Raw genomic sequence first — 14643 nt, forward strand, 5'->3', positions numbered from 1 at the left:
TTTTTTGAGCTACTCATATAGCTTCTCTATGTGTGGCACAACGTATTGCGCCAAAAGAGGAGTCTAAGTTAGAAGACCCCATTTCGCCGGACATGGGTGATTAACTTGAGTCTTATGGGGATATATTTGGAGATCCCAAAGGGTTACCTCCTTCACGCACACAAGACCATCACATTTTTCTTCTTTCGGGGCAAAGACTGGTTAGTGTGAGGCCATATCGGTATGCTTCTGCATAAAAGAGTGAAATTAAAAAATTAGTTCAAGAGATGCTTGTAAGTGACATCATTCGACTAGGTTCAAGTGCTTATTCTTTGCCGGTTCTTCTTGTGCACAAGAAAGATAATACCTGATGGTTTTGTATTGATTATAGGGTATTGAACAAGGAGGCATTCAGAGATAAACATTCAATATCTGTAATTGATGAGTTATTGGATGAGTTGTTTGGCACAAAGTATTTTTCTAAGCTTGATTTGAGAGCCGGATATCACCAAATTCGAATGGCTAAGGAGGACATAGCTAAGACCACTTTTCGCACTCATGACAGTCAATATGAATTCTTCGTTATGCCATTTGGTTTGACCAATGCCCCGACCACTTTCTAAAGGACTATAAATGACACCTTTAGACCTATGTTGAGAAAGTTCATGTTGGTATTCTTCGATGACATCTTGGTCTATAGTTATAATTGGGAAGATCACCTCAAGCATGTGCAAATTGTGTTGAATGTGCTAAAAGAACATACTCTCTTTGCTAAGCAAAACAAATATAGCTTTGGACCATATAGTGGGAAGCCATGATGTGAGTGCCAATCTGGAAAAAATAAAGGCTATGACAAGTTGGTCTACTCTGTGCACAATCAAAGCATTGCGAGGTTTCTTAAGTCTTATGGGGTATTATCGTCGGTTTATTCGACATTATGAAATTATTGTCCAACCACTTACTTCATTATTGAAAAAGAATTCATGGGGTTGGTTCTTGGTTTGCCCAATTTGACAAAATCTTTGTCTTAGAGACTGATGCTTGTAACATTGGGATATGAGCTGTCCTAATGCAAGAGTAACATCCATTAGCTTACCTAAGTAAATCTCTTTCGGGAAAGAGCAAAGCTCTTTCGGGAAAGAGCATAACCCTTTCTACTTATGAGAAAAAACTTCTCGTCATTGTGTTGACTTTAGAGAAGTGGAGACCATGCTTACTCGGAAGATATTTCCTTATTCAAATGGATCATCAAAGTCTCAAATATATATTGCAACAAATGGTTTCAACTCCCCTTCAACAAAAGTGGTTGACGAAGCTCATGGGATATTTTGAAATCAAGTATAAAAAGGGGGTTGAAAATGTGGTAGCCGATGCCTTATCTCGAAAGATGGAAAATGACTCTCTCTTAGTCATTTCCAAAGTCACTTGCACATTTGGGGATCGATTGAGCCAAGATCAAGTTGAGAGTGAGGAAATTCAAAAGATCATCAAAAAGTTGTTAGAAGACTCTAATAGTCATCCCTCTTACTCGATGAAGAGAGACAAGTTATATTTCAAAGGTAAGTTTGTGTTGCCTAATGACTCTCCTCTTCTCAAAGATGTTTTGGAACACTTCCATAATTCGAGAGAGGGAGGGCATGAAGGTGTGCACAAAACATGCAAAAGAATCAAATTTGAGTTATATTGGCCCGGAATGAAGAAAGACATAAGGAATTATATGTGAGAATGCCAAGTTTGTCAAACAAACAAGTATGAGAGAATTCGACCTCCCGGATTACTCCATCTCTTGTCTATTCCCTCACAAGATTGGACCGATATAAGTTTGAATTTCATTTAGAAAGAAAGAAGTCATATTTGTAGTGGTGGATAGACTCACAAAGTTTGCTCACTTCATCGCATTGCCTAGCACATATTCGGTTCAATTAGTGGCACAATCATTCTTGCAAAATGTGTCAACGTTGTATGATATGCCGAAGACTATCATATGCGATAGAGATCCAATCTTTCTTAACAAATTTTGGAAGGAGTACTTCACGCTAATGAACACTAAGATGTGTTATAGCATGGCTAGCCATGCATAAACTGATGGGCAAACCGAGGTAGTCAATCGAGCACTTGAGACCTACTTGAGATGCTTCATGAGTGAAAAGCAAGAGGCATGGGTCGAGTTTTTTCCTTGGGCTGAGTGGTGTTATAATACTTCATTCCATTCTTCTACAAAAATGACACCTTATGAGGCCTTGTATAGTTGTACACCTCCTCAATCTCTCTTTTATAAAGATGGATAAGCAAAATCCCCTACAATTGAAAATCAATTGAGAAAAAGAGATGCAATATTAAGAATTCTAAAGCAAAACATCAAGCGTGCCCAAACTCGAATGAGACAAATCTATAAGCAAAGAAAGGATACAAAGTTTCAAGTTGGAGATTGGGTTTGACTAAAACGTATCACACATGGACAATTTTCTTTTAGTAAGGCTCCCATCACAAAACTTACTCCAAGATAATTTGGTCCTTATCAAATAATCGCACGAATTGGGGAGGTTGCCTATAGGTTAAAGTTACCTCAAGGAGTATATGTGCATTTGGTTTTCCATGTATCTCGACTAAAGGCTTACCATGAACCGATCCTTAGTGAAGAAAACACGACAACAGTCACAAGGCAACCCACTAGAGTTTTAAGAACTCGAAAGGAGCAGAAATGTAATAAACGAGTTAAGAGACATCTAATTGACTGTGACAATGAGGGAGAAGCCACAACTACTTGAGAGTAAGATTTCAATATCCATAAGAAGTTTTGCGGATTTCTTCCGAGAGGACTAGGAAATTTTCAAGAGGGAGTGATTGATGCAGACCCGAGTGAAAACCCAGCTACCGAGGTAGGCGAGTCCAATGGATATGAACAGCAGAGAATCACAACAGAGTCAGGATGAGTGCAGGGGAGCAACCGCATGATCAACATGGGCACATAGTAGAGGCATTCGGCCAGCCGATTGCGCCTAAGTGTGGAACAGGGTGGTCAACACCGATATGGGATAGGAATAGCGTGGTTTCAGCAGAAAGAATAAGTTCATCCACAACAGGGCTTGATTCATGGGCTGTCCAAGCCTTGGCTTAAATGGGAAAGACAACACTATAAATAGTGCAAGATTTGTAAAAATGGATCATTATGGAAGATTTGGAATTTGAGAAATAAAATTCGATTTTCCTTTTTGGCGACTTGGAGAAAGGCCTCAATTTGAGGATTGGCTTTCTCTAGTTCATCCGTGAACTAGGTGAGAGAATTCACTTCACTTCATTCTCTCTCTTCCACTTCTTCTACACTTTCCGAAGTCATTAGCTTGTAGATTCAATGATCTGTGAGGAGACTTTCGGTAATTGGATTTCGATTCAACTCAGTCGGACACTTCACACTACCGAATCATCTTACTGCAACAGATCTCAGCCTTATAGCTGAATGCAGCACAAGCTCAAACTGTGCATAATGACAGACACATCTATGAGCAAACTTGCCCATGATCATCTTTCATGCTCTTTCAGATGAGTGCGAGCACACTGATGCACTAGATATAATCACTTAGATCATAACACTTGTTTGACTTGCAGCTGCAATTCCACTACCGCATGCATGCCTGTGCGAGGAGCCTTTGCAGCCAATCGACAAGAGTGAACTCCAGTCCGCAGATATCTAGCCTCTGATGACTATTGAGCCATCAACTCACCGCGTCGATCAATTGCATCAAGATAAGTGCAAGATCAACCGACAATATCTTAAACCTTTATATGCATACTGTTGTTTGCTCGTGTGCACGCAGGATCAGAGCGCTCTCTTTCTGCCAAGGCCATCTATCACTGCAGCAAGCATGTTCGCTATGGTGCCTATAAATGCAAGTCAGCTAGCGCTACAATCAGTAGCGTCAGAGTGCACCATACCACATGCGCCTGCGCCTGCTAGCATGAAACACTACCGCGCTTGAGCGTGCTTCAGTGCACACACCTGTGTGCGCTATCACATTGATGCTAGTGTGCGATGGAGACCTTCTCTTGCATGCACAATACTTAGACAAGCGCCTGCGTGCACCAAAACTGATAAGCTCCTATGCACACAAGAGATAACTGCCCCTGTGTGTGAGAGCTCTTTCTGCGCCTGTGTGCGCTAAGTCACTGCGAGTGCCTGTGTGCTCCGAATAGCCTAGTGCTTGTGTGCACAACGATTGTAGCCGTAGTGCGGTGTGAGAATTCTGGGAGAACTGCATCACAAGGGATGCAAAGGCCTTAGAGAACCTTTTTGGGGACATTTTATTCGCATATCGCTTTAGAGGTTTTTTTCTCTCCACTACTAGCGGTTCGAAGATGCAAAGCTTACGACATGAAGGAGACCACCTACCTATAACCGGTCGCTGAGGTCGATCAGCTAGGATCACTGAATGTTATTGTAGAGTAAGGACTCGACCGACTGACCGATAGAAACTACATATTGAGTCAAACTGAGTGAGCGCTTTAGCTCGGTGCACTAGGTTGCTCGTTGAAGAATTTTATATCTAACTATAGAAAGGCGAGTGCTGATCTATGGATAGATGTTGTGCGAGTATCTCCATCATTGCCCCCGCCCTTGTTCCTACAACCTCTATGGGGTAAACTCCGTCTCTAACCATTGGGTCTCAATCTTCTCTATCCACTCCTCTATTGCTAACAACACTATACCTAAAAATGGAAAGCACACAAAGCCAATCACACATTCCCTTGCTTAGTAACCGGTTAGCCGTTGCTGCTGCTTTGGCTCTGCTCATTGCAACCCCACCCTGGGTGAGTCCTAGTTGCAGAAGATTATGAAAAGGAAGGTCAAGGTACTGGCTTGGACAGTTGGACAACTTGAAAGAATCTAGAGGACTATCACCTTCTTTGGCCAAGTCATGTATAGTTAGGGATGGCAGTGGACCGGGGGAAAGGGGCCCTGCCCCGCCTCGCCCCATTTGGACCGGGGATGAAGGGTACAAAACAGGGACGGAGGTGGGGACGAAGGTTAAAATCCATCCCCGTTCGGGGATGGAGGCGGGGATGGACATACACTTTTCCCTGCCCTGCTCTGTCCCCGCCATGATCCCTGCCTCATCCCCGTCCCCGTCACTTTTCTCCACAATAGCCCAGCCCCGCCTCATCCCCATTTGAACCGGGGATGGAGGACATGAAACAGGGATGAAGGCGGGGGTGGAGGTTAAAATCCATCCCCGTGCGGGGATGGAGGCAGGGATGGAGGTTCTAATCTTGAGGTGGGGCGGGGGTGGAGACCTTGTCCCCCGCCCCACCCCACTGCCATAACTAAGTATAGTATAGTGCAGCTTATGGTTCCAGTAGCTAATATAGAAAAAAACATTGCTAGTTCACTTTAGAGTTTTTGAAAGTAGTTTTTGTGATATGTCCTTGTCGCCCAAGACAAGCAGGAAGAAAAAAGATCCCTTTCTGTGAACGAGATACCACGATGAGATCTCACTTTCCCATATTCAAAGGTAATGATCACAACCTAATGAATGAAATGAATTGGGATTTTCTCTTTCCGCCATGTCTAGAATAAAATAATTAAAGGGAGCATACTACGCTTTGCTTTGTGAGTGCTTTGAGGATAAGCTAAAATTGCTCATTGATTGATTCCCAACATTCCTTGCAAAATAGGAGGAATAGGCCCAACTAAGTTGTCAAAGAAAAAGAGGGGTTCACCCTTAAGTGGAGGTTGAAATAAAAATTCACTGGGTATCTCGTTCGTACACTTCTTCTCTTTATTTCCTAAGTCTCTAGTGAGTTACAGACAAAGGGCTTCCAGCGCATCTCCTCTTGCGAAACGAAATTGTGGGTGGCACCTGTGTATACCATAGCCTTACTGGCTTAGTCCTTCCACCATGCAGTTGAATTGTTAATAAAGGAAACAATGGAGGAATCCTAATCAAACCTAATTGAACAAAACAACCTACCAACGGATCTAGCGATACAACTAACCTTAAGTACAGGTTTAGGTGGAACAACGTCCCACCATAAGAAACTGGAACCCTGCAACTTCAACTTGCTCCAAGATGGAAATTGAAACTTTTGCTTTGCTTGTATTGTCTCATTTTATCCACATACAGGACCCGTTTCCCTTGCTTCACTTCTCATTTATTGATTGATGACTACAAGGGAGAAAGAGAAAGAAAGAAAACTCTGAAACCTTCTGAGGAACAATATACCATAACAAGGGCTATCCGATAGTGAGTGGGCTACTACCTACTACGTTGAAAGGCAAATGACTTGGGTCCTAAACTAGGAGCAAAAGGAACAACTATGATCAAGCTTTTCCCCAAAGAGGAGTTCTTCATCCATGGCTGAGAAGGACCCCCATAGAGAAGGGAAAGTCCTTTTGGAAAGCTTTGAACCATTTCAATAACACCCTAATGCTTCGCTTTGTGAGTGCTTTGAGGATGAGCGTCTGTCTCCAATGCCATACGCGCTTAGCTTACTTGGACCTCTTCTTAGGTTGATAGTCAGAGGAACCTATATGTGAAAAAAAAAACAAATCATATGGACTAATGAGCGAGGTACCTTCCACCTTTCTTCTATTTCATAAGTCAAGTAGGTGAACCTATAGGTCTTTAGTAGCATTGACAAAGGAGAACAACCCGCTCGCTTCACACCCTTTCATTCTTCTTCCATAATGAGGAAAGGGAAAACCAAAAGAAAGATTCACATCTCGTTCGCTGATGGCCACCGAGACAACACTCCTTCCTTCCAATCGTGATAGATCCTTGGTCCATTTACTAGGGCTTTCATCCAAAGCTTATAACACTTCTCCTTCCAACCTTCTAGCATTGGGCTACTAGGAAAGACAGTAAGCCAAGGAAAGGAAGAACTTTACTTCTAAGGTAGCAAGAAGATGTGGAAGTGCCCTTCTCTCTATTCTATAAGTTATCTTTATGTTTTGGTGCCAAGTTTGACAACTATATAAGTAACTTTCATATTTCCTATTGTGAGCGAAGTTGTAGGAGCGAGTTTTTTGATGAGCTTCCGCTTGATGGTTCCCTTTCCAACTACTTTGAAAGTCGAAAAGTTGTTCATAAAAAAATGAATGCCAACCCCATTCGAAGGTCTTATTATTTATATACGTAATTAGAAGCCTGTCTAATCGTTGAAAGCAGAGACCCTACCTTTTTTAAGGGCTTTCCAAACCTTACCCCTAATCTATCAACCTAATCAACTAAACAAAGAGGTTTTGGGTCTTTATCTTTTGGAAGGTCCCAAAAAGGCATTTATGGGTTTAATGTGATAATTGTTATAGATTAAATTGTAACAATTTTTTAGTTCAAAAATGAAGAATTTGCACCTTGCAAATTTTATTTGTTGTAGTACATGAATAAATCATGAATATGGTCTAAGTTGAAAATACCCCGGTTTCCTTGATACCCCCAATTCCAATAAGATCACCATGCCTCATAATTGCAACGACCCAATTGCAATAATAAAGCTCTATCAATTGAGCTATATCATCAAGCAATGGCCGGCGAACATGTATAAAGGAGTTAGTTGCATCTTTTTTTTTTCCTAGCCAGTTGGGCCATCTTGAATTTGTACTAGAGACCAATGTTGTCAGTATCGGTACCGGCCCCTGAATGGTTTGGCCAACAATTCAGTTTAATTGGCTGATATCGATTATCAATTGAATCCTTCTCAATTGACTCAAAAATAATTAAAAAATATTTCGTGTCAATCATAATGTGATGTGTTAAAACTATTTATTAAAATAATATTTAAAAAATCAATTTTAAACAATTTTTTACATTTATTAATAAATAATAGTATCGTATAGGGTAACAATCCATCCTTCCCAAAGACCATTTCATTAATAGATGCCATCTTTATTTTGTACATTTATGATTAAATCTCATAATTAGCATTATTTGTTATGATTTCCATTTACTCCATACCCAATTACGGGTGACCACGAGGAGATATCCCATGTGGTAAGCGGGTCTTGTGTCAAGCTTAAGGCTCAGGACACATGGGGGCAGTTATTGTGCGGGTGTGGATTCGCCAAACCTCAACTTGTCTTAAAAAGAAAAAAAAAAACAATTATGGGTGGTGGACCTGACCATTGTTGTCAGCATTGGTGCGAATTGGTTTATTCGTGTCATATAGGTCCAAAGTTGATGTGCAACGAGCTGATTTGACTTATTTTTAATATTTTAAAAAAAGTTTAATATAATTTTTATATGATTTTAATATTTTATTGATGTATCAACTCGCTAATTCTGTTCGATTCAGTTCCGGTCCAAATCGTTTTGTAAGTCAATTCATGCTTAATACCGATTCTGACAACATTGACCGTTACATTGATACAAATAGTATCCAAATACCAAATCCGTTCACTATGCAAACAGGCTCCTTGGAAGAGTTTGTGTGATATATATGAGTACGATCCGAATAACTAAACGGATCCACTGTTTATAATTTGGATCCAGTGTTGTACGTCTGACTCGATTTACGAGATGGATCCCAAAATATCATCCGGCTCTTTGTGATACACGTGTCACTATTTGATTCGCGAAGGGTGGCACGTATGCCACTCTCTCGAGCCGCCTCGTCTTCCTCTCCCAGTTTCTGGCGAGTCTCTAGACCTTTTACATTTCCGTCTCGCCGACTCGCAGAGAGAGAGAGAGAGAGAGGATGTTAGGTTTCGGAGCGAGGAGGGCGCTAGGGTTAGCGGGAGGAGGGAGAGGGGTTCCCTTTCTGGGGCCCGTCCCGGCGAGGCTGTACCACGAGAGGGTGGTCGACCACTACAACAACCCCCGGAACGTCGGCTCCTTCGACAAGAATGACCCCGCCGTCGGCACTGGCCTCGTCGGCGCTCCCGCCTGTGGCGACGTCATGAAGCTCCAGATCAGGGTCGACGAGCAGTCTGGCAAGATCGTCGATGCCTGCTTCAAGACGTTCGGCTGCGGCTCCGCCATCGCCTCGTCCTCCCTCGGTTCGTTCCGAATCCCTCTTGTTCTCCGTCTATTCCTGCGATTTCTTTTTCTTTCCCGCCCTTTTCTTCTTCGTTAATCTTGAAATTGGCTGTCTTTCTGTGGTTTTATCAGTTGAATATGTTTTCACCGCAAGATTGTTCAATGTTAATTAGGGCTTGCTTCATGTTTTTATACGATTTCTTTGAGTCTCTCTATCATTGATTACTTTCTGAATTCTATCGATCTTTAATTTAGATAAAAAAGGTTCTTAATTTGTTTACGGATTTTATTTTCTTTATCCCTCTGGAATACTCTCTCATGTCTGGGATCTCATTCTTTTCTCCTTCATTTTGGATATGTTTTTCTCGAAATTCATATGGTATTTTTAGTTCTGCCTTTTGTATTGTGTTTGTGCTTAGAATTGGAGGGTGTCTTGTGATTCCCTTCTCTCTAAATTTTTTTGTTTAATGGATTGAAACAGCTGTCTTGGTGATGGCTGGCGACTCGTTTGTCTCTTTCTAAATTTCTTTGTTTTTCGGTGGTTGTGTTGGAGCATTATTTGTTTGACTTCTAGTTTTATACTTGTTTTGTATGAAGTGTCATGTATTTTTAATGCCCTGCGGTAGGGGTCAAATTGTTGCATGTTTCCTTAAAAAAAGGAAAAAGGAAAATGTAAAACAAATTGAGTCCTAATGGCTTTAGAGCTGACCTTTTTTTTATGTTTGGAAAAATTTCAGCTACCGAATGGGTAAAAGGGAAGCAGATGGAGGAAGCATTATCCATAAAAAACGCGTAAGTTTCCCTTCTTTGAATTTGAATGCATTTTTGAGTGATTGGAACATTTTTAATTGAAGAGGTGGCTAGGCTTCTAGAAGTCAATCTTTAATCATGAATTCATACAAGTATCTCCATGTATGATTCGTCTGGGATACTGTTGTTTGTATTGCTAAGTAGGGTTTCCAATTACTGTGTTCACCGAATTCATGGAACAACGCACACACACAACAACAACAGGTTGTGTGTCAGTGGCATCAGTTTACGACATGGTTATTCCTTTCTTGTGGTCATCAGTTTAAAGTTCTGAAGAGTAATTTCAGTATCTTTCAAATATAAAGCCTCTTTCAGGTGGTCTAGTTTCAACGAAATAGCAATTCAAACTTACAGAACACCTGGCCGCTGGAATGTATCCAGATGTTGACTTTGAAATTCTGCCGGTTAATTTTTTCTATTCGTCCTGCGTTAACATAAAAAATTGATGTGGTGATGCATTTTTTACTTCTGATATGTCCATACTTGGGAAGTCAACTTCTATTACTTTTGAAAAGTAAGGGATAGAAAGATTATGTCACTTGACTTCACATCCTTTGTTGATAAAATGTGACACTAACAAGGACGCTGGGCATGACAGCTATTCTTGAGCAAAATCAAACTTGTTCAGACACAAGGATAGGCATGCCAGCACAATTTTGAGCACAGGCCAACTTATTGGTAGACTCAAGAAGAACTGTTGATAACTTCATTGATGCAATTGTATGATCGATCGATTCTTTATTATGTAGATGAATGTCTCTTGTGATGAGTGATGTCAATCTTTAGTAGATACTTCTTTGTAGTTTCTTTAGAAGATTTTCCTTTTTAAGAAAATCCCCATGGTTATGTTCTCCCCTTATTGATCGTTACACTTCTAAAATGGCATACATGCTTTATTCCTTACATGTTAAATTTTGTAGATACATGCAGATTGTGTGCATCCATGTTCCTGTGTCTTGATTTAACAGTACTCCTATGCTCTACCAAGTGTGTCTAATTGCCTCTATGGCGTGTTCAGTACCATGTTGGTGTCTGCCTAACATAGGGAAGGGAAATAGTGAGGTGAAATTTGTAAAAGAGAATGCTTGGTGGAAGCCTGATTAGAGTTCATTGTTTTCATGTCCACGGTCTCACAAATGCTCTTGGTCTTCTCATTTTTGTTTTGTCTACCTTATTTTAGGTCTTTGGATCTGTGACGTTCACAACTCTGCACGCTTGTGTGTTTGCAAGAAAGTGCTTATGAAAAATGTCCAACCTCATATGTTTTTTTATCAAGAAGTTACAGGATCATACAGATCTGAAAGTCTATTGGCACCTTATACACTGGTTTCTGTTCCAGTTACTGATAAAGGGAGAGGAAAATGAAATCAGCTCTTTAGAGATTTTACTTTGAGCATCTGAACATTTGATCTTCCAGCTTCCCTTTCCATGCATGTGGAGGAGATCTTGATTTTTAGGTTTGTATGAGAACTGACAAATCTGTTATACCTAGCACCCTGTTGTTGTCCTTCATAAGTGAATGAAAGCAAAGGGACTCATCATTGGGTTTGTTTGGAGTTTTTGCCTAAAATATATGATTGTCCAAGATGCCAAAATTGTGTTCTTTTTGTCCAAAAGATTCAATATGTGGGGAATTTGATGTCTGTGGGGGGACGCGACTTGACATTCTTAGGGTTATTATGCTCTTGAACATTTGCCTGATGTTAAATTTTGAGGGTTTGAGTTGCTCTGTCAAACAGTCTTTGTGGTTGATTTATACAAGTAAATGTTGTCACTTAATTGATTCTTGTTACTTTCAGAATTCCTAAATCTCTCTTTGGCAGTGGCTCAAACCTCTTTAAAGTAACGAGTCATGGTATTAGATGTGATAGAATGTCTTTGTTGCTGGGATCTTTCAAAGATCAATATGGGGGTGTGGTATATGTATGTTGGTTGTTGCTACTTCCTGGAATTACTCTTTCTAAACCATCTTTGAGTTCTTGGTATGTCAGGTTTATTATGTAAACATTCACTTCAGCTTTGAACAGGAAGCTTTCTACTGCAAATTTGATGGGAGTATATCGATTTGCTGTTGATGTGATCATCTGCAATGCATGATGGGTTTTTCTTTCTTGATGAACATTTGCCTGAATGGCACTGTGATGATCTCATGTTTTGAACGTTATTGATTTTCAAAGTCTATTTGGCAGAACCCATATTGGTTATGTCAGCAGTGGTGTGGGAATTGGGATAGCCGAGTCCCTGGGACTCCATTGAGCTTTGTTCTAAGTGTGCTTGGTCAGTCATGAAGTTTCACAACTAGAGGAGACATGACAACCGTCTCTGTGGCAAAATTTTTGAAGAAAGCCGTAGCTAAAAAGGAGTCTGGAAGAAAGAAAAAAAAACATGATTTTCATTGCTTGAATTTTCCATGATTCCAGGATAATCATGCAGTTATTTCAAGATTGGACCTCCTGGTTTGCTGCTGTAGCATAGCATCTTGTAGGACATATTTTATGGAGTCCATGCAGAATTAAATATATGTCAGAACCTTTCCTCATTTTTGATGTGTGTAATTGATCATTATATTGGTTACTGTCATCGCATGCACACTGCAGACTTGGTTTGATTGTGCTTTCAGGCTGGCTAATTTGTTTCAATTTTCAATGTTTGCATGAAGTGAAAATTTTCATGCGACTAGTGTAGTTGTGGATGCATAGAGATGATTAAGTTTGAGATGAATTTGATGCCAAATGATGATGATAATCATTGATCACGTTTTCAAAGAACTCAGATTACTTATATGGAGATCGTTGCAATACAATTCACTCTGCTTTTGTTGTTAAAGTTCCCTCAGACCATGTTGACCTTTTTGTTCACTCTTAATGGAATATTTTTATGGTGCAGTGAAATTGCAAAACATCTGTCTCTTCCACCTGTGAAGCTTCATTGCAGCATGCTTGCAGAGGATGCAATCAAAGCAGCCGTTAAAGACTATGAGGCAAAGCGGGCGAAGTCGGGCAACGAAACAGAGGAGCTGGAGAAAGTTGCTGCTTAGAAATCTTGGCAAAAACCCAGGGTGATATCCAATAGTATCACTTGTGATCTCATGTGATAAGGCAGGTCGCTTATTAATTCTGCCAGCTGTTCTCTGCATGTATCATATTGTGCAAGTTTGACTGCTCTTCTTGGCACTACAGTTGATCTGCCACCTTTTATTACTACACATAATTAGCACCTTATCTGTTGCATAATATGAAAATCTTGCTCTTTATTGAATATATCCTTGCTTGTGTGTGCGTGAAAATCGTAGGCGCTGGTTCAGATCGTGGCCCAAATTAAGACAAGTTCAATTCTGATCGTGATTCATGTGACCATTGGCTGCACTGAATTACCAGAGTCCCAAGTGCAGTAGAGAGGATTCTCTCAAGAGTCATAATCATCAAAAGCCTTCAACCGCACGTAGTAGTCTCTACCTGAAAATATCATTTCAAATTCGTCGTAGCCTTTCTTTCTAGTCTCCCTTCAAGTCCAAATTCCTGGCAAGAAACTACTGAGAGGGTAACCTTCGCCTTGAACTGGTCTACGATGGTCACTTCTTAAACAAGTTGCCAAAACACCTTTTTCATCCTTCCACTCACATAGATGGTGCTAGTCATGTTTTGTTGTGGCTCTCTTGAATTGAATCATGACTATATATCAGCTCTTCTGAAACTAGGACTGATGGTAAGATTCAATATAAATGAAATTGCAGAAGCAGATCTGTAATTTCTTTGGATCACACAACATATTGCTGGTAATTTGAATCTCCTTGCACCTGGGTGCTCCATAGAAGAAATATCCATGTGAATAAATCACTATTTATCTTCTCCATAAAAAAAACAGTGGCAATCACATCATTGGGATGGTGAAATTGGTCTGTTTGTGGCAAGAAATGGTGGTCATTTTATGATCCTTGTCCCAACCACGTGGGGATAACTTTACAAGTCTTGTGTCCTCTTTCAGACAATAGGATTACATCTTCATTTACAAGAAAAAAATGAATTGTGATTGTCACGGGCAAAAATTTTCTGTGAGCTCATGCGACACCACCAGCCTAACAGCCATAGGCCTCACACAAACTCTTTTTACGTTTGCTGAATCAATCATTGGCCCTGCCCATCATCCCATGCGTAGCTGCAACCCAAATTCAACAGCAACGCTGCGCACCTAAGGTCATGATGCGATCTCTTGAAAGCGTCACTTAAAAGATTTGCAGGTATCTCAACGGATGAGGGAAGTTATTTTTGACTCTCGACCTTGCATCCGGTTGATAGTTATACATCTACCTAAATTACTCATCGACACCTAGGTGTTCACTCGCCTAGCTTATTGTCACTATATATGGTTAAAAATACCTAATGTGATTATTGCAAGAATTAGTTCTAACCTACTCGCACTCTCGTATGTACCAAACACTACGTGTGGGATATCTTATCTGAGTAGAGAGATACTTAAGTAAATTTTCAAAGACATCTATCCTATGGTCCGATGGCTCCATGCTTCATGTCAGTGCTGCCACACATCGTCGTACCAATGATGATACCATTGTCCATTTCATGACATGCTACCATCGCATATCACCGATAGCTCAATGCATATTGCTCGTTCTTACATTCGATGTATTTTTCACTCAATTGTGCTCAACATTGTGTTTGCCGCATCTCCCACCTAACCCTTTGACATCCTCATCCAAGTTGGTGTAGGTAAGAACAAGGTCTTCCCTTTTAATTATAAATTTTCCTTCATACTTATCTTTGGTTTCACTTCACCTCATCTTTCTCAACTTGTAACTCTCAAGTTCATCCATTTTTATGTTGGAGCTCTCTTCGCACATACACTCTTCTTGCGCACAACCATCATTCTT

The 14643-nt window shown here is 40.5% G+C and overlaps 1 protein-coding gene across 1 annotated transcript; it reads left to right on the forward strand.

The window, feature by feature from the left end:
• Positions 1 to 8614: 8614 nt before the first annotated feature.
• Positions 8615 to 13012, forward strand: LOC149833954 (iron-sulfur cluster assembly protein 1-like). Its single transcript, XM_090011135.1, has 3 exons — positions 8615 to 8968; positions 9686 to 9740; positions 12645 to 13012. Exons 1-3 carry the CDS (start codon positions 8668 to 8670, stop codon positions 12793 to 12795), a joined length of 507 nt encoding a protein of 168 aa, XP_089867261.1. The 5' UTR covers positions 8615 to 8667; the 3' UTR covers positions 12796 to 13012.
• The last annotated feature ends 1631 nt before the right edge of the window (positions 13013 to 14643 follow it).

Source organism: Nuphar pumila, chromosome 6 (genome assembly GCF_984573655.1).
Source record: "Nuphar pumila chromosome 6, dmNupPumi1.hap1.1, whole genome shotgun sequence".
Lineage (NCBI taxonomy): Eukaryota > Viridiplantae > Streptophyta > Magnoliopsida > Nymphaeales > Nymphaeaceae > Nuphar > Nuphar pumila.